Source organism: Cladophialophora bantiana (assembly GCF_000835475.1).
Source record: "Cladophialophora bantiana CBS 173.52 unplaced genomic scaffold supercont1.24, whole genome shotgun sequence".
NCBI classification, from domain to species: Eukaryota; Fungi; Ascomycota; class Eurotiomycetes; order Chaetothyriales; family Herpotrichiellaceae; genus Cladophialophora; species Cladophialophora bantiana.
The window spans coordinates 215,635-235,167 of record NW_015971598.1 but is presented as its reverse complement, the minus strand read 5'-3'; the positions used below and the strand labels follow the sequence as shown (position 1 = coordinate 235,167).

At 52.3% G+C, this 19,533-nt stretch overlaps 7 protein-coding genes across 7 annotated transcripts; 2 read left to right on the top strand and 5 right to left on the bottom strand.

Annotated features, from left to right (window-relative positions):
• Positions 1–216: 216 nt before the first annotated feature.
• Positions 217–3,229, top strand: Z519_11851 (uncharacterized protein; the record flags this gene model as incomplete). The annotated part of the gene is made up of 4 exons (XM_016769561.1): positions 217–304; positions 356–485; positions 540–716; positions 769–3,229. 4 exons carry the CDS (start codon positions 217–219, stop codon positions 3,227–3,229), a joined length of 2,856 nt encoding a protein of 951 aa, XP_016614197.1.
• A 144-nt stretch (positions 3,230–3,373) lies between these two features.
• On the bottom strand, positions 3,374–4,201 carry Z519_11850 (uncharacterized protein; the record flags this gene model as incomplete). The annotated part of the gene is made up of 1 exon (XM_016769560.1): positions 3,374–4,201. One exon carries the CDS (start codon positions 4,199–4,201, stop codon positions 3,374–3,376), a length of 828 nt encoding a protein of 275 aa, XP_016614196.1.
• A 1,172-nt stretch (positions 4,202–5,373) lies between these two features.
• On the top strand, positions 5,374–9,195 carry Z519_11849 (uncharacterized protein; the record flags this gene model as incomplete). The annotated part of the gene is made up of 1 exon (XM_016769559.1): positions 5,374–9,195. The coding sequence occupies one exon, from the start codon at positions 5,374–5,376 to the stop codon at positions 9,193–9,195; it is 3,822 nt and encodes a 1,273-aa protein (XP_016614195.1).
• An 805-nt stretch (positions 9,196–10,000) lies between these two features.
• Z519_11848 (uncharacterized protein) lies at positions 10,001–11,160 on the bottom strand (the record flags this gene model as incomplete). The annotated part of the gene is made up of 2 exons (XM_016769558.1): positions 10,001–10,938; positions 11,052–11,160. The coding sequence occupies 2 exons, from the start codon at positions 11,158–11,160 to the stop codon at positions 10,001–10,003; spliced, it is 1,047 nt and encodes a 348-aa protein (XP_016614194.1).
• A 2,049-nt stretch (positions 11,161–13,209) lies between these two features.
• Z519_11847 (uncharacterized protein) lies at positions 13,210–14,118 on the bottom strand (the record flags this gene model as incomplete). The annotated part of the gene is made up of 1 exon (XM_016769557.1): positions 13,210–14,118. One exon carries the CDS (start codon positions 14,116–14,118, stop codon positions 13,210–13,212), a length of 909 nt encoding a protein of 302 aa, XP_016614193.1.
• A 989-nt stretch (positions 14,119–15,107) lies between these two features.
• On the bottom strand, positions 15,108–16,518 carry Z519_11846 (uncharacterized protein; the record flags this gene model as incomplete). The annotated part of the gene is made up of 5 exons (XM_016769556.1): positions 15,108–15,132; positions 15,178–15,928; positions 15,981–16,143; positions 16,197–16,405; positions 16,461–16,518. The coding sequence occupies 5 exons, from the start codon at positions 16,516–16,518 to the stop codon at positions 15,108–15,110; spliced, it is 1,206 nt and encodes a 401-aa protein (XP_016614192.1).
• A 747-nt stretch (positions 16,519–17,265) lies between these two features.
• Z519_11845 (uncharacterized protein) lies at positions 17,266–18,978 on the bottom strand (the record flags this gene model as incomplete). Its single annotated transcript, XM_016769555.1, has 1 exon — positions 17,266–18,978. The coding sequence occupies one exon, from the start codon at positions 18,976–18,978 to the stop codon at positions 17,266–17,268; it is 1,713 nt and encodes a 570-aa protein (XP_016614191.1).
• Positions 18,979–19,533: the final 555 nt, after the last annotated feature.

Here is a 19,533-nt window from a genome sequence, read left to right as displayed (position 1 = left end):
TCGCGAGCCCTGGCATTCGGAGGGTGATGTACCGTCCAACTGGTGATATGTACATATTTCAACGCCTGACGGTGCTCTCAGCGAAGGCCTGAAAAGCAGGGCGAATTCCATCTTGGCGTTGACATTCGTCCAAAACATAATCCCAATTCCTGACCCCCCGCTTTTTGGGCTTCAGAGACACCAACAACCTCTTCGTAAAGGCTGCAGCAGTGAGCCATGGCCCTATTCACGCGGAATGTCGTGCTCGTGCTCTTCCTGGGCTTGATATTGTTTACCCTCCAAGCTCATGCATTTGGTGCTGGAAGTACGGTGACCCCAAGATATCTGAGATTACCCTCGCTGACGCTTTGAGCAGATATCGCCTCGATCTCTGCAGTAGAGGGCAAGAACTGGCGTCATGGCGATATCGAAGATGTCTTGAAGACAGTAGCGTGTATCCACCATCACAAATGGAACTCGATGATGATCAAACGTGTTTACTTTGGGTACGTTTTGGTTCCGGTTGGAGTGAACACCCCAGGCTAAGCACTCGTGTCCAGGAACTGGCTTCGGGACTATTCCCAGGCCATGGATACCGGGGCTTTGAAGAAGGCACAACCAGAAACCATTCGCATCTTGGTTTGGCTGCTGTCCTTCCTTGGATTCGGTTATGCTACGGCCGAGTTCGAGGTCACCTCAGAGCGCTTAGGCGTATATCGACCTGAAGAGCACATCGAGTGTGTTACTCTCTCCGTCAGCGTCAACAATAAATGCTAACAGAGTCCCCAGCAATCCTAAAGACTACAATGACAACGAAGACGCTCGAAAGTTCGATGTCCGCCTCCGAGGCCCGGTTAGAGACATTGAGCTTCAAGTCGATATGGAGACCGGTATGAAGAATTATATTGCCAACGGGAAAGGTGACTGGGCTACCAGCGCGGCTTTCGTCAAGTACAGCTTCGAACGTAGTATCCACCACGGCCGTCTTTATACGAATGGCCACGGATTTTTTAAAGGGAAAGACGAAGATCTCGCTGAGGCTCTGAGATGCCTCGGGCAAGGTTTGCACACACTGGAAGACTTCGGTGCTCACACAAACTACGTTGAACTTGCACTTCGTGAAATGGGCTTCCACAATGTGTTCCCTCATGTTGGGGCGGCCACCGCCATTAACCTGCGTGGAAAGCACGTTTTCCCTCTTGTCACAGGCACTTTCGGAATGGTCGATTTTTATCACTCCGTCCTTGGGGAGGCTACTGACCATTTCACCCAGAGTGAAGTTAATGAAATGGACAACGCTCTCGGCACCGCTCAACAAGCGGCGCAGTCGTCAAATCCCTTGGCGACATTGGTCAAACTTCTCTCCAAAGTCCCCGGTACCAAAGGTCTCTGCGATGAGGCCGAACAGTTGCAAGCGAGCTCTCAAGCCCAAGCACGTGCTAATCAACAAGGAGGGTACGGGATGCAGGGCGGGTATCGTGGAATAGATGATTATGGGGAGTCTTCAAGGGGCGTAGATGACTGGGAGAGTAGCCGGGCATCTCATCCAAGTTACCCCCTGCAGCCTCAAGCGTATGATGCGAACGCTTGGAGCCAACAGCCTCAACCCAATTACCAACCCCATTGGGATCAGAATCAGCCTCAATATAAACAACAACCGCAATGGCATGATCAATCGCAGAATTTTAACAATCTGCCACCTCAACATCAACCTCAGTGGCACGACCAAGGAATGGCCCAAAATTATAGTGCACACGACCAATATTCCGGCGCGAATCAGAATTGGCAGCAACCATCGATGGAGCCGTGGCAACAAGGACAACCACAACATCCAGACCCTCATAATTCACAGCTTATGCAGTCAGCTGCTCTAGCACAAGTGCCAACCCAACCATCACAATCTGGGAAACCTGCATCAAGCGCTCTTGAAGGCCTCCCTAACTTTGATCCGGCCAAGACGGTCGCTCAGATCTATCCGATCCTTGCCTTCCGTGACAAAGTCGTTCGGACGATCAGCGGAATCATTGAAAAGATTCCTGGCCTCGAGGCACTTGTCGACCGCATCACCGAGACTTTGACGGTCTTTATCCTCTCACTCTTGGCGCCTTTTGTGCGACCCATTCTTAACGCAATCTCGAAGGCGCTTCAAACTGGAAGTGAGGGTGTTCTGACATCGTCTGCGAAACACCAATACGAGGTCTGGACGGACCCGCACTCCACCGATCCCACGCACTCGATGCTGAGTAAGGACCACTTTAGCAATATGCTGAACGAACCTGCCGGTAATGTGGCGGCCGAGATTCTCAAGTTCGTCGCTCCACGGGTTCTATATGCTTGGGAACACCCTGATGTCCCGGTGCAACAGGTCATGCACGACGTCGAGAGTATATTCCATCATCCCGCCATCAGAAACGAAGGGCTCGAGGTCCACCGGAATATGTTCACTGCGGTCAGAAGATGGGTGGACGGCCTCCCTGACAAAGGGCACAGTCTCGAGACTTTGTTGAGTTCAGAAGGGGTGCGGGCAGGCAAAAATCACAAAGCCGGCGTCAATGAGCATATCCAACATTCCGCTCCGAGCACAAGCGGAGGCCACCAGACAAATGCTGGCCCACTGGGAGGACTTGCCAGTTTCCTTCCAGGCCAACAGCACCATGGAGGAGGCGGGGGCCACCAATCGTCGTCCAACACTGGGGGATTTGGTGGACTGGCCAACTTCATTCCTGGAGGAGGACATCAGACTGGCAGCCACGGGAGCAATCCACTTGGGATGGTAGGTGACGTTCTCGGCAACTTCACCGGGCATAAACCAACACAGCAGCACGGTGGAGGTGGCGGCCTGGGTAATATGCTGAGCATGGCCGATAAGTTGCCTATTCCCGGTGTACACGGTGTTACTGGCTCACTCAACAAATACACGAAGTTGATGGGCGGCTTCCCTGGAAGCGGGGCACGCGGCTTGGACGAACAGGATCTTGGTTCAAATGGCAGTGAACTAGGTGGATCAAGAGAGTTGCACGAGGCTGCATTGCTGGGAGACCGCTCGGCTTCCGGTCACAGATCGCCTAGTCCTATGCCTATGCAGCCGCCTCCGGGATATGAGCAATACGGTCGACAGGAGGTTGGTGATTATGGATATGGTCAAAAAGGGCAAGACTATCAATATCAGACAGCCTATCAAGATCCATACCAAGCTCAGGGTCAGTATCCTGGTGGCGGCGAGAGCGCAGGCTATTATGGGGGACGTTGACGAAAGGAAGCAAGGTAGAAGTTATCAGAGAAGATCCGTAGGCAATCCACTTTGTCATGAATGACCCCAGCCTTCCAAGAAGAGTGTCCACATCATTGATCAATGAATTATTAACACCGGCCAGAACCGGCGAAACTGCACAGGTCACAACTTGTCAAATCCACCGTGTCTCCCCAGGCCCGCGGCAAACCGAGCAGCACCTGGGATACTTTCCGACTTCAACACCTTCACGCCGTGGTCATATTCGTTCCTCATTGCATCTTCAAAAGTCGCGCCGCTATATGCCGCGTAATAGCACGAATTCCGATCGGCATTCATACACCCGTTTGGAAATCTCAGCAATGACTCGGCGATCTTGATAGCTTCTTCAAGCGCCTTGCCTTTTGGGACGACTCTATTCGCTAGACCCATTGACAGGGCCTCCGGTGCAGAAACTGGTCGTCCGGTGAGAATCATATCCAATGCTCGTCCCAGGCCAACAATGGCCTGCAAGCGGACTGTACCGCCGTCTATCAGGGGCACACCCCAGCGACGACAGTAGACGCCGAATATTGCGTCCTCTTCGACAACCCTCATGTCAGCCAAAAGACTCAGTTCGAGGCCCCCGGCGACGGCGTGGCCCGCCACGGCAGCGATGACTGGTTTCTTCACCTGCAGCCGCGAGGGGCCCATCGGACCGCAGTTGCGATCTTGGACTGGTTGTAGATGATCTCTGTCCAGCGGATCGAGAGTGGCTGGGTCTTTCTTGGATTGCGCTGTCAGATCGACAAGGTCTGCACCGGCGCAAAAAGCCCCCTCGGAACCGGTGAAAACAGCGACTTTCTGAGAGGCGTCTTCCTCGAAGTCAATGAAGGCAGAGTACAGGGCGCGGGCAGTGGATGGATTCACTGCATTGCGGCGATGGGGGCGGGTGATTGTGATTGTCGTTATTCCAAACGGGCTTTTCGACACAGCGATTGGCGATTCGCTCATTTTTGCAGGGAGGCGGACACTAGCGATATCAAGGGCAATACAAAGAGGAAATCAGGCTATTGCTTGCTCTTTGTTATGTTGACAAAAATGTTGTCGCAGGAGAGCTGAGTATTAGCTGGATCCACAGCCTTGCGATGTGCAGGAGGTTAGAGGATTCTTTCGTTCCCGAGGCTCGCAAGGCTGCGAGCAGCCTGACTGGCTGGATGCCCAGAACAATTCAGTTTACCTCGTATTACCGGGTACTGTACACACATGCACCTGGACAATTTACGAGTACTCGGTACAGAGGCTAACAATACTCCATACTCGTACAAGGTAATAGAGATTTCAAAGGCTCGCATTGATGTTTCATGTTTCTCCAGCTGTTGAATTGTAGGTAGGGGCTTTGTGCGGGCGTCTCGCCTGTCTGCCGCTTGTCGGTAGGAAATGCTCAATCTGTCACCAGTCGATAAAATGAGATGCGTGCTGCGCCACGGCGCATTGCTGCAGTTGGACAGGGCACGATTGAAACCTGATGGCAGCGGCTGGAGGTCGATGGTGGTTTGGGCCCTTTGCCATGCGGGCGTGCGCAATGCGATGTGGGCTCTTGGGCGCCAAACCGGGCAGCCTAGACTAAAAGTGACCTAGGCGTCCCTAGTTGTCGCGCCGCTGCTTGGACACGGCCTGTTGCCCCTGGACTGATTGGCTGTGGACGCCCTGGGCGCCCTGAAGGCCTCTGCGCGATTGGCAATGCTCCAGCCACGACGTCACTCCAAACACCAAGAGCATGCGATCCTCACACGTCTTTCTCGATCTCAGTCCCCTGCCTTCGATCGTCACAATACGTACCCTGCAAGCCCTTTATCCAACTTTGATCTTGCTTGCTTTGTGTTGATCTTCCTCCATTATCCATTTCTTACAACTACCTTCATTTATCCTTCGCGTCGCTTTGTCCCTCTACTTATTTCGAGCCCCCCGAAAGGACGGTCTCGTTGACCAGCTGCTATGCCCTGTTTAATACCGCCCTGACATTGACGTCGACTGACCTTCTCCCTATTCCAAGCGAGCACGCACGCCGTCACAAGAGAACCAGTCATGCTTCTACCAATCCTTCAAAACGAGCCTTGATTATACAATACCTCTCTTCACAGACAAGAGATAGAAATCTGCAAGGGAATCAATCATAATACAAAATGTCGTTGAACGACACATTAAATCTGGGTGGTAATACCACCGCAGCTGAACAGAAGAATGGCCAAAGCGCAGGTCAATTCGCTGCTTCTTTGGTGACTGCCATAGCAGTGTTCGGCATCCAAATCGGGTTATTTCTCGTCATCAAGGACCGCTTCGCAAGAATATACCAACCCCGAACATACCTTGTGCCAGAAAGAGAAAGGACGGAACCCACACCTTCAGGCTGGTGGAAATGGATCAAGCCAGTGGCTGCTACCTCCAACTCTGAATTCGTCCAAAAGTGCGGCCTGGACGCCTATTTCTTCCTGAGATATCTACGTACGCTTCTCAAGATCTTTGTCCCCGCTGCGTTGGTCATCTTACCCATTCTCATCCCTCTCAATCTCATCGACGGTCGTGGGGCTCAGTTTGCACTCGGAAAGAACGTAAACGCAAGCAATGTCACGGGTCTGGACCAACTTGCTTGGGGCAATGTGGCTCCCAATCACACCGGGCGATATTGGGCTCACTGGCTCTTGGCCCTGGGTCTGATTGTCTGGATTTGCTATGTCTCTTTCGACGAACTACGCAACTACATCCGGATGCGGCAGGCTTACTTGACATCTCCTCAACATCGTCTCCGTGCTTCTGCTACCACTGTCTTGGTGAGCTCGATCCCTCAGAAGTGGTGCACAGTCGAGGCCCTCGACGGTCTTTATGACGTATTCCCTGGTGGACTTCGAAACATCTGGATCAACCGAAACTTCGACGAGCTCAGTAACAAGATCAAATGGCGCGATAAGCTAGCTGCAACTCTCGAAGCAGCAGAGACCGAGCTTATCAAGAAATGTTTCAAAAAGCACGAGAAGAACGTCGCCAAAGCAGAGAAGGAGGCTGGCACGAAACTTACCAAGGAGGAAAAGAAGCTGCGAGCCACCATTAGAAATGAAGCTGGTGACCGAGCTGCTCATGGCCACGGCACTACAACTGGAAACCCTCATCAGGTGGAGCATAACCTTCACGATGTCATTCATGGTCATCAGGCTGCCGTTCCCTCAGACTCGGGCGATGGTGGGGAAGAAGAGGCCTCTGAACCTCAACGGGACAGATTCAATATCCCCATAATTGGGGGAGGCATCTCCGCAGTCACTCACGGTTTGGACAAAGTTGGCAAAGGAATTCTGGGTGGCATTCGTGGCGTCAACAAAGGAGTGAATGATACTATCGACACTACCAACGGCTTCGTGGCGACCGAAGCGGAACAAAAGGAAGTGGGACGCAGCTCCCACGACGAAGAAGGAGAGACAACTAGCCCAACAACACCCAAAAATCGCAAGGTCTTCGGACAGCCGCGAGCGGCAGGTGCCAAAGATGCCTCTGCAAAGAACGAGAGCTCCCTTGGTGACCGGGGAAGATCAATGGAGAAATTGCCTCGCGAAGAACCACCACAGAGCCCAATCTCTCAAGGTAGTACAATGGGGGGTGAGAAGGCGCGACCGGAGAAGCAACTGACGAAATTCGAAAAGTTCAAAAAGGCTATTGGTCTTGGCTCGGACGAACAGGAACCAGTCGAATACCCGTCTGCCTTTGAGTGCAACTTCGAACACGATCCCGACGATGCAGTCTGGCGACGTTATTTGAGTGAAAAGGAACGCGAAACCATGAGACTGCCAATCTTCGGCTGGCAATGGATGCCCTCGCTTCCTCTGATAGGAGAAAAGGTTGATACGATCGAATACTGCCGGAAGGAGGTTGCTCGGCTCAATGTTGAAATAGAGGATGACCAAGCTCATCCCGAACGGTTCCCTCTCATGAACTCGGCGTTCGTCCAATTCAATCATCAGGTCGCAGCACACATGGCATGTCAAGCTGTCAGTCACCATCTGCCCAAGCAGATGGCTCCACGCTTGGTCGAGATTGATCCCAATGATGTTATTTGGGACAACATGTCGATTCCATGGTGGTCAGCATACATCAGAACGGGTGGGGTTGTTGCCATTGTGGTTGGTATGATCATCCTCTGGGCCATTCCCATCGCTTTTACGTCGGCTCTTTCACAGCTCGATACTGCTGCTAAGACGTGGACCTGGCTTCATTGGGTTCTCAAGATTCCTGCTTGGTTCCGGAGTGTCCTTCAGGGTGTGTTGCCGGCGACCTTGCTCGGTCTACTATTATTTCTCCTCCCCCTCATCCTCCGATTCTTGGTTCGATGTCAGGGCACACCGTCTGGTATGCTTGTCGAGCTCTCGGTTCAACGCTACTACTTTTGCTTCCTATTCGTCCAGCTGTTCTTGGTCGTCTCAATCGCCTCAGCCTTGACTCAGTTCTTTGCGCTGTTCACAAGTGTGGACGGCTGGACCAACGTTCCAAGTCTCCTTGGCACCAACATCCCTAAGGCCAGCAACTATTTCTTCTCCTACATGCTCCTCCAGGCCTTGTCAGTGAGTGCCGGAGCACTGCTGCAAGTCGGCTCACTCATCGGATGGTTCATCCTTGCTCCGCTATTTGACACTACGGCCCGGGCTAAATTCAGACGACAGACCCAATTACAAAATATCCAATGGGGAACATTCTTCCCTGTGTATACCAATCTGGCTTGCATCGGTTTGATCTATTCCGTTATCTCGCCTCTGATCCTGCTTTTCAACATCATCACCTTTACGTTATTTTGGTTTGTCTACAGGTACAATACGCTTTACGTCAACCGGTTCACTCGCGACACTGGTGGCCTATTGTACCCTAATGCCATTAACTTCACCTTCGTGGGAGTCTATGTGATGGAAGTTGCTCTGATTGGCATGTTCTTCCTGGTCAGAGATCAACATGGGAACGTCGCCTGCACGGGACAAGCGATTGGGATGATTATAATTCTCATCCTCACCGCCGGTTATCAATTGCTGCTAAACAACGCTTTCAGCCCATTGTTTCGATATCTTCCTATTACTCTTGAGGATGATGCGGTTCGGCGTGATGAGGAGTTTGCTCGAGCCATGCAAAAGAAACATGGACTAATCGAGAACGAGAACGAAAATGAGGATCTTGAAGATCAACTGGAGCGGAATGAGCGACAGTCCATGGAAGAAGACCGCCAACAACAGGAAATCGAACTTCAAGACATTGAGAAGGATAAACGGGCCAGGCTCGGGCGACAAAGGTCTCAAAAGTTGCCTGACCTTGAGCCGTACGAGTTCCAGAACCCAGAGATTGCCATGAATTTAGACCAAGAAAGCAGAGGCTTGCGAATGATGAAAGCAGCAGCTCAGATGACAGCTGGCAAAACCAAAGGTCTCGTCCCGCGTACCATTTCGCAAAGAGGCCACCGCAAGTCCTGGGCCGACAGGGACAACACAAGGAACCGACGCGCATCGAACTTTGGTGACTGGGAGAATCCATCACTAAGCAGAAGTCTGACGCAATCAGAGGGCGCGTCTAGGCCTCACAAACGCCACGTGGAACCACCTAAGGACGTCTTTGACAAGCTTAATAACTTTAATCCTTTGACCGGCACGGAAAAGGACGTCGAGGCACAACGAGCAGCTCGGAATCAACTTGCTGATGCACTCTTTGGTGGAGTCAACGATGAATTGGAGGACCTGACGCCTGACGAGCGCGATAAACTCGTGCAGAGGGCTTTCCAACACAGTGCGCTACGAGCCAGAAGGCCTGTCATCTGGATTCCTCGGGACGAGCTCGGTGTTAGTGACGACGAGGTGCATCGAATGGGCCGCTTCAGCAGTCACCTCTGGGTCAGCAATGTTCGGCAAGGCCTCGATTCCAAAGGTCGCTGTGTTTACAGCGGCGCCCCACCCGATTTCAGCGAAGTGGACGTGATCCAGCTCTAAACGTTTGCGTTAGAGCATTTGATGGAGTTGGAGGATGATTCAACCGTTCACCAACGTTAGCGAGGCGTTTTGCACCCGGTGTTGGCGGGTTGATTTTGTTACGGAGCAACGGAAGCGAAGATTGATGTACTCGGTGAGAAGAGAGCGAATTGTTTTCCACCCTGAGACGATGTCCACATAGAGCTGCAACGAGACCTGCCGAAACCTTGTAACGATATTGAGAATACATCAGCAATGATTAGTTTTTAGTTTTGTACCCTATACCGACTGTACAGCTTAAAGGTACGGATACTGGATGCAAGATGTTACCCTCACCCTGCCTCCTCGCCTTCAAGAGCCTAGTTGAAACTTCAAGGCGAAACTCTCCCTCGCACAAGGTGTGCGCCGCGAAAGAGATGCTGAGCCCACAAGTATGTACTCGGAGCTCAGCTCAGGGATTAAAAAGGCGGCAAGGCTAAACAAAGCCAATGTACCGAGAGTACTCTACAGTCGCACTACTTCAGAAGTAAAATACCCTTATCGTGGCACCGGCGAGGGACAACTTTTGTTACCGACGGAAAAAAGAAAAATTTAGAATATTATTACCCCTTCCTTCTATCGGGATGAAGTACCACCTGCTTCCGATTAGAGTGACAAATATACATTCATGGTATGATGGTGTCCATCCTCCGCACTATGTTGGACATTGATTCCATTACAACGTGCCCGACCCCCCAGCCCAAGGGGGAAAGCGGTTTACATCTCTGTAAATGCTCCCCAACAACCCCCCACTGTTTTCTTTTTTTCTTTTGCCTTTTTATTCTCTTCACGCACCCAGCGAGGTGAGGACGATGCAGGAAGAATTCGAACTCGTATTGCAGACATTTGCCCTTCCTAGGCCCTTGAACTTGGGACCCGTGGGCCCGCTCACGTACTTGATCTGTCCGATCAGGTCGATCTGGCCGGTCGCGTTGAGCGGGAGCTGCACGTCTCCCCAGATGCCGTTGAAGTCCAGCCAGCCGGTGGGATCTACCCCGTTATACGCTGTGAACTTCTGCGTCGCGGTGTCGAACGAGTAGAAATATGCGTTGTCGTTGGCGAGAGGATCCCAGAGCGTGCCCGCGCTGGCAAAGTCGGTGATGGGCGAAATCGGAAGGCCTGTCCCGAGGTTGAGTCCGCTGATGTTCAGTGGGTGTGTACCGGGCGTGGCGTAGTTTGCGTGTGTGCCGTTGGCGCAGTACACGATGGGTCGCGACCCGTTGTTGAACTTCTGGACCGCGCCGAATGTGAAGGCCTGACCTGAGGAGTGTTGACTGTACCACATGGCCTGGGGGGTTTCGTTCTGAAACCGCACCATCACGTGTTCCCAGTCGCCGACGTGATCGCCTAATTCGAGTACAGGGAGTCCAAAGATCCAGTCGCCGCGGTTGTAGGCGTAGAAGAAGAAGAAAAAGGCGTCGATGATGTTGTTGGGTTTACTCACGGTGACGACCGCGGTGGCGGTGGTGTTGCTAGCTAAGGAGCCATTGGTGGGTTTCGCACCGTTAAACCACAAAGGCAGGGCACGGATGCCTTGATTGGAAGTGAGAGACACGTTGGTGCCATTGCCGCCAAAGCTGTCCAGGCTGTTGAGATTGGACAAGGTCAAAAGGGCATGGGGAGTAATATTTCGCCCAGCGAAATCTTCGGGGTGCGTGTTCGCCACTTGTGAGGCAATGGAACTGGGGAAGAACACTTCCGTAGAATCGAGAAATACCACCGGAGCTTTTATGAGATTACTCTATCAGCTTTCTCTCGTTAACAAACTCACACTCTGTCTTTCTCCTCCGAAGACGTCAACGAGAAAGAGACAACATCAAGAAATGGAAGATACATACCAAACTGACGGACGAAAGCTGGAACTGTTGCTCGTTTCTGAAGTCCGGCCCCGGACACAGAAGCGGCGGTGACAGAGAACAACACCAACGAGACTTGATAGACAAGCATTTTGATCTGTTGAGCGCGGACTTCGATTTTGGAACATCTCGAGAGAAACAGCTCAAGGGTGCATGAGGCATGCTTATAAGAATATACATGCACGCATCAGAAAGACGCAAGGGATCACAAACCTGGGCACTGACGTCTGCAAATCCATCTCCGAGATGTGTCTATTACCGGGTATGGTAAGTCTGAATCTGGTTATTGCGCAGGCAGAGTCATCAAGTGAGGCTTGGCCATGGCGTATCACACGAAGTATTCGTACTCTGGGGTTCATCGGCGTCACGGGGCAGTCATTGGAAGAGGCTCAGCTGAAGTGCGTAGACAGGGAGTATACGTCGTCTCAATTAAGCCGTGCTCACAGGTGAGTGACCGTGAAGGTGGAGTTAGGCGCGTTTGATGACAGTGGGGGCAGTTTTCAAAGAAGCTGCCAATCACAACGACCAAGGAGCTTTGTCCTAAGCCGAGTGGTCTTTTCCACAGTGAACAGCAATGCTAATGCTCGGGGTCCTGTGTTGACGGGGCGCGAAAAGAGCCTCAGACTGAGACTTGTCCGAGGCCCTGGTACGGCCGAGAACACATGAACGAAGCTGTAGCAAGCGGATGCCGAAGTTTCCATCACCTCTCAGTCGGCCGAAGACCTCAATCGCGCTAAGACAGCGGCGGGGGGTTTGTTGAAGAAGAGGTTCCTGTCGGATGTCAAATCAAGGGCGGAAGGTCAGGCTGGAGATGCTGGCTTCGGGATCTGTCCGTGAATACGGAGTACACTTGGTCAAATCCACGACGTGCTGTGCACAGAGCATCCCATTTTAATGTTTGATGCCCATGTGAATCGTCCATTCAATGACGTCGGTTGTAGAAGGACTGACATTAGTATGCACTCAGGTAGACTGCCGGGCCGCTTTGTGGAACATTGCAGGTTGAGCAGGCTCGGGTGGGAGTTGGAACGGCCGCAGCTCGACAGCCTTCGCCAGGTTCTTCTCTCCTATATCCTGCAGACAGGTGCCCGTTTCATGCTCTGGTAGAGACTGCTCGGACCCCAAACGAGGTGGTGATGCGAACAAACTGCCCCGCCGGCTTGGTGATGCCTGGGACTGCTGCTTACCTTCATAGTTCTTTGACACCAGATGGCAAGAGGCTGATCCCTAGTAGGTGGACTGTCATCGACGAATGCTGTTATGGTGGTGAATGGCTTGACATGATGTATTTGAAAAGAGAGAAAATGAGGTTCGGGAAACAGAAAAGTTACCTGGAATGAGCCGGCCGCATGTGATTGAAATCCCACGTGACTGGAGAGACGCCTAAGGTATCTGATCAGAAGAAAGCCCCGATCGATGGTAAGCGCGGGAAAAGATGTCGCGGTCTGGGAAGAACGTTCGATCAGACATATTGCATTGAGATAGAGATAGTAGCGGTTTCCGTACATCCTTGGAACGAGTCTCCTAGGTTGCCTGCTTGATTGACTCGCTTCGTCCCACTCTCCGTAACCCGATCTATTTGCTGCCTTTCCCTTGCCGGTCTGCGATTGCTACGCTCGGCTTGCCCTATAACGGGCGTATTCCCTTGAACTTCTCTCCTTTTCTGGTTCTTGATCCATTTCCCTGCCTGTGCCCTTCAATGTTTGCATTGACCTTTTGCCGGGCCTGCGAGCTTTGGAGGCCAATATGATATCCAGCCTGATTCATAAGGGTTCCGGTCGTTCGACGTTATGGCAATCAAAGGGAAAGGTCCGTTAGTTGGAAGTTAAACGGTCGAAGTCGAACGTTGTTGTCCGCTCCACTTCCTTGAGCACTTCAGTCCAGTCTTTCCCTTCCATGCCAGATGCCTGCTTCTTTGGTCGAAGATGAGCGCTGCTGTTTATGCTCTTCGGAGTTTTGTGGGCCCATGTGTTGTCCGAAACGCCATGTCGACTCATATACTCGAACTCAAGGGCGATCATAGCCACGGCCGGGATAGTCGAACGCCGTTGTCGACGAGGCAGTAGCCTGGTTAAGTAGGCACTTCTTCTGATTGCATCTCATCCTTTTCTTGCAGAATCTCCGTTTGCTCCGAGGATTTTCAGTCGCCGACCATGCCTCGAACTCTCTCAATCCGGCTCACAGCCTTCTCCAACCGTTCCAGTCTCTTCCTCTTCTCGACATCCCTCTGCTCTAACACTTTGACCCTCTCTTCTAGCTTCGCGCGGGCCTTCCTTTCATTCGCAACCATCTCGTTTGCCTGTCCGAATAATTGTGCTGTGAGTTCTTCCAACTCGGTTTGAGTCTGTGATAATGAAGATTCAGCACGTAGGCGGAGGGTGCGTTCTTCTTCAAGAGAGGATTGTAAAGATGAGAGGCTCACGGCTGATGGGTTATTGTCCAGGGTTGAGGAGAGGGTCGGTGTAGAGTTATTGGGTATCACTCCAACTCCAAAGAAGGGTGTTTTCGGAGGAGACAACGTGTTGTTGCCATAGGCTGCGGAATTGTTCTGCGGAAATGTACCTGTTGCCGGTGTCAAGGGGATCTGTCCTCCTACGCTGGTGTTCGCTTCCCTTCTCCGTCCCGGAAGGAATGCACTGATGCTTGCCAGCCTTGATTGCTGCTGCGGTAGCGTTTGGCCTGGTGTCGAAGGTGCTATTATCGACCCTATTCCTTCCACTGGTGGTCTACTCAGCCTAGGATTTGGTCCTGCTTGTTGCTGCTGTTGGAGGGACTTGGAGTGTGCATCTCGCAGATACGTAAGTTCGTCCTCGTAGTCCGCAAGCTTGTCTGCTGCAGCGGCGGCTTTGGAGTTTAGGAGCCGTACTTGGGCTTCGAGATCACGGATACGGCGATTGGCTTCGACGGCTTCCGCAGAGGGTTCGGAGGTCGGGAGGAGATGGTAGCCGCAATGCGGACATGTAGGATCTGGAGAGGAGTGATATGAGGCTGTGGAGTTCGTAAAGGGAGGGTCCATAGGTGTGCTATTGAAAAGGATCGAGGAGGCCATGAGACATGCTTAATGACTCGAAAGGGGAATCTGAAGACTGAACAAAGGGGAGTGTCATATGAGCCTCATCTGGTAGTTGCGGCCCAAGAATAAGAATATGTATTATTAAAGAAAAATTAGGCGCCGTGAACAGCCACCTGAAGTGATGTTTGGCCTGCGTTGGGCGCCTGCGTCCGCCGGCACGTAGAAGGAACGAACGACTCGCAGGCTACGCAACGATGAAAGCCAGCATTGGAGATTTTGCGACACCAACAAACAGGAACTCGCACAAAGCTATATGCAGAATTCCATGGCTCCGATAGCGTACGGAGTACCGAGTAGAGGAGGTATATTTGAAGTCTGCCACATGGCGTGTTTCAGCCGCTGTCGAGAGCCAAGTGAGGTTCTGGCTGGAGAGTTTTGAGGGAATGTATTAATATCGCTGCGCCTAAACAAGCCACGGGGATACCACGTGACTACGTGTCTGGATGTCGGTGGAGGGTTCCTTTACCTGCGCGACTGAGGCTGATCGCTCGTTGATGGCATGCCGATCAATTTCAGCCGGCGGAGGAGGGTGAAACGGCGTCCCTCTATCGCCCGCTCCCGCCCCGCAAGTCGACAGATCCAAGAAGGAAATTTGTTTTGTGCAAGAGCCGTTATTTTCTTCAACAACAAACTCGGATTTAGATGGTGTCTGCACCCCGTACTGGTTACAACGACCCGGCCAGTCCAACTGTGTTGTGGATCTCTGCATTCATCTGGTCGAAACCAACATCTGGTCTTTGACCCTTCTCGAACACCTGGAGGACGGGGGGACCGCCCGAGGCTTTCTTTTCAAAGGAAACTGTCAGATCATGTCCAACGACTGGTCAACCGAAAAGGGATGTCCGTCTTCATCCTCCTGTGCAATCCATCGCCAACATTTGAAGCCCCCTCTCCTGGAAATTTCGACAAGTGGTATCTCAAGCAAGTATTGGAAAATAGAAGCGGAAATAAGTGAAAGGTCCCTCTCAGAAAAAGTATGGAATTGCAGCGCTGCAAATGTTAGCACTCGAACAATAGTGGTGATGGAAAACTCACGCTATAGCCAGTGTCGCCGTGACTCCAAAAATTGCCCTGGTCCGCACTTTTTCTCTCTTCAATTTCTCCTCCAACACTCTCGCCTTCTTCACAGGCTGTGCTGGGAGTTCGGCATCAATATCGCTTGGCTCTGGTTCTTGCGCTTTGCGCTTCTTCGAGACCTTCGGGGAGCTTTCTAGAGCCTTGGCCTCTTCGACCATCTTTCTGGCCGTCTCAAGCATCTTTTCGGTGTCTTCTGGAAGTGGTAATTCTGGTACGCTCACGGGCATGTCCACCGTGACGGTCGTGTGCGTAGTTTCCGTAGCGCCGTCAACTTCAATCGATTGATCCACTTCAACCTTGACCATCTCCGGCTCGGGGTTCGTCACTGGCGGGCTAGGCAGAGCCGGTGACTCTGGTTTCGATTCCGTTTCGGCCACAGATGCGGCGTCGTCTAATGCTGACTGAAGCGTGGCGCTTGCAGCGTTTGCATTTGCTATATTGGCCTCTTTCTGCGCCTTTGTTTGTCGTTTTCTGGGAGATGCTTTCACTTTCGTCGGGCTTGCAACCTTGGCTGGAGATGAAGACCTCGTTGCCCTCGAACGAGGCGCTTTGGTGGAAGCAGGGGCTTTAGCCTTGTCCGCCGGTAGCTCAAACCTGGGAGGCGCGGCAATTGGTTTTTTCGCACTCGAAGGCGTTTGCGTAATGTCTGTCGGGTCGAGAAGTGCACGAATCCATTCCGATAGACCATACTCCTCGGCGAGCTCTAAAGCTGAAGATGTTGTTAGCCTGACGTATTTTGCTCTTGCGCCGAACACCAATACCAAATTCCGGGGCAACCCAGACATTGCCCGCCACTTCATCCTGGCTGGTTGTTTCAAGGCTCTTGAGATAGTCGCGCTCTTCCTTTTCCTCCACATGCGCCGCCCAAGGAAAAGCGATCTTGAACATGCCGGTCGCGCTCACAAAGCCATCTTTACTTCTCCTCTGCGAAAAAAGGTCAGATGCGGCGTGGGACGGTTTGCCGATTTCTTTCGTACCATAAGGAAATATGTTTCTGGATGAGCTTGGTTCGACTGGCTAGCAAAGATCTCGGAACCGGTGAGGTCTTCCGGTAGAGGAGCCCGCAGATGGGCGTACTCGAACGGGCCTAGATTCTCTGCTTTTGTTGCATTCGATGTTCCAACTTGGCCCGGCTTGACTGTCAATTTTGTCTTGCCCAGTCGCCGGCGACTGACCAGCTCTTCATCTGGACTAAACGTCAGTTCCTCCCATGGGATACAGTCCTCAAGCGATTGACGTACAGGATGGTGCTGCACCGGGCGCAACCAAAGGGTTTCGCTTGGTGGGCAGAGGTCGCATGGTGATCTCCGTGTGCGCACAATATACCGGCGGTGACTTAAGCGCAAGAAGAGCGGCACGCGCTGCTGAGAGGCGAGCTCAATGCGAAGACGAGAAGGAGAGTGAAGGATGGGTGCAAGGAGGACCGTCTGATTCGGGTGAAAATAGGTCGGTGTCAGAAAGACTAGATAAGAAAAGAAACGAAAAGGGATGACTTGTCCGCTTGTCAGTGGGTGGACGATTGAACGAACGCGACAACACAGAAATGGGAAAGATGGGAGAGCGCACTCGGAGAGGGAGCGGGAAAGTGAAGTTGAAAATGGGGGGAGACAGAGGATGAGGGAGAGGGCTGGAGCTGGGCTGGGCTGGGCTTGGAGCTGGGGAGGGAGTCTAGCATTGGTGGCAGCTGGCGGCAGTGATGAGCGAGCCTCCCCGAGGCAAAGTAATTGGGTTCATGATGCTTTGTTCTAGCCAGGTCCCCCAATCGGAGGATTTCTAGGTGGCTGGTAAGCAATCACATCGGTGCCTGTCACCGGCCTGTTGTGTGTTGGCTAGCATGACGCCCATCAGGGCACCCGGGCATAGTTCGATGTCGGGCGTGATTCTCTTTTCATCGATTCATCGAGCAGTTGCATTGTCTTGCCCACCAGTTACGTACGAGGTACCTGGGTAGGTACTCGGTACATGACGGTATGAAAACTGTTGTAGCTGAGACTTCCGACTCTAATACATCGTAAGTAATGCGCTCTTGCGCAGAAGAACTACTCCCTAAAGAGCTTGTTCGCCTTTGTTCTTCATCAGTCCATTCCGATTCTTCACCTTTTCATCCTCTCTCTCGTCGCCTATGTCAAGCGTTTCATCACCCCGATACTCCCAAGGACCAATCTCTCTCGGCCCATCAACGCCATTTGGAGGCAATGCCCACTGTGGTGCAGGGCTGCGATAGCTCCAGCTCCCTTCGGCCACATCGGCGTACGAAAGCGCATGAAGATATATGCCCAACTCATGAGGGCCGGGATCCGAGTACAATGGAGTATCGCATACTGGGCATTTCTCCCCCGTCATCTTCTCTCCCTTCCGCTTGTTGTAGTCGGCCACCATCTCGTCGTGCGCTTTCACGAAGGCCCCATATTGAGGGTCATTGTGCATGACATCTTCGCCAGATCCCGCGAGAGATCCCGCATGCAATGTGCCTGCTGGCAACGGTTTGAAGTACGGATCCTCCCCTGCTGATGCAAGTGAGCGTGCTGCATCGCTCAGCTTAGCCGCCCCAGACACAGTCATTTGTTGCGTCTGGTCCACAAGTTTCGCAAGTCGCTCCTGCTCATAGGATACGGAGTCGGAGACCTCACTTTTGCCCATTAGTTTCAGCTTCGCTATAATCTCCTCATCCCTCTCTCCACTTGAATCGTGTTTCGCAAGATTGGGCCCAAAGACAGCTCTATTGCTGTAGATTGGATCGTTGGTGATCGGATGTCCGAGAAACTGTAGGTGTACTCGAATCTGATGCGTTCTCCCCGTCAAGGGAAGGCAGTGAACAATGCTGTACCCTTCCATCTCAGTGCCTGAAATTGCTGGTGCAGGCTGGGCCATTGTTTGGCCGTCTGTCGACAACCCTTGAGAATTTGAGGTGGCCTCCGAGTTCGTCGACTGTTGCGGCGTGTGAGGATAATATGCCACTCGTCTGAACAGCGTCTTCGCGAATTTCCCGCTCGCTCGGGCTCGATTGAGTCCTACAATCGGACTGATTTGGAGGATGCTCTCCTCGCATTTCACAATCCCTCCGCGCATTGGATCTTTATCCCAGCCGTCTCCGTCCGGGAATCGACCTTTAACCCTCGCAACGTATTCCTTACGCACTGTCCGCGAGCGCAATTTCTCACTGATCGCCTCCGCTTCTTTGCTCGTCTTCCCAATAAACATGACACCACTCGTCAACCGATCCAGTCTGTTGCAGGGTAGCGGCTTGAACGAGAAATGGCGCTCGGCCTTCATGATCTCAACAACAGAATTATAGTTATAGCGACCTGCAGGATGCACAGGCACACCAGCGGGCTTGTCGATAACAATCATTTCTTCCGTTTCGTTGATGACTCGAATCGGCTGCGCCGTCACAGGCGGCTCGTGTCTGTGCAGCGTATGTGAGATGACATCGCCATTCTGGACAATGGTATGGACATCTTTACATGGCTTCCCATTAATCGAGATCTGGCCCGTCTCTATTGCCTGCTTGTAATACTCTCGCGTCCGGTCTCGGAACTCGGCCGCGAAGATGTCGAGGATTTCGCGTCCTCGCCATCGCTGTTTGCAGTAGGTGTTGTACGTGAAATGATAAGGGGCCACGCGCCGAAGGCCATTCTCGAGGTAGTAGGGTCGAGGCCACGGATCGCAAGGGGTTATCGCGACTGATGGAGGATCTATGAGCGGCTTCCTGTCATCGAAGAAATGGGGCGCCTTTGTTTCGGTCGCGACCAGAGCCATGCTAGGGCTGGGATACCGACCACGACTTGCCAGGTGGGCAAGAACGCGAGGTGAGGGAGCCAGCGATGTTTGCGAGGGTGAAGAGTCTTGGGTATATCCGTGCAGTCATAACATGGAGATCTGGGAGAGGTTCGGGGTGCCGTACAAAAACTTTTGGGGTGGGATGTCTCGACTCCGGTACAACTGATGTTTATTTGGCCTTAGAAACCATAGCGTCGACACTGCTATTTTCACATGGATGCGTAAATTCGACTCACAAGGAAAGAGGGATCAGACATATTCTAGGTTAACTAGATTAAGGCGAAAGCCCTTCTAATCGAGAAGAGCAATCTACCATCAATTCACGGTAAATTGCCCCCCCTAGTCATGAGAGTACCTACATGCGGTACTCCTATCCGCAATCTCACACAAGTCGTCAAGAGGGAGTGTTGAGTTGTCTCCTCCACAAAGAACCGGTCTCACGCAACATCTAGAAGCCCCGCAAAGGGCAAAAGAAAAATCAACACTAGGGGGACCTAAAGACTAAGGACTGGACAAGGTCAGTTTAAAATGTCG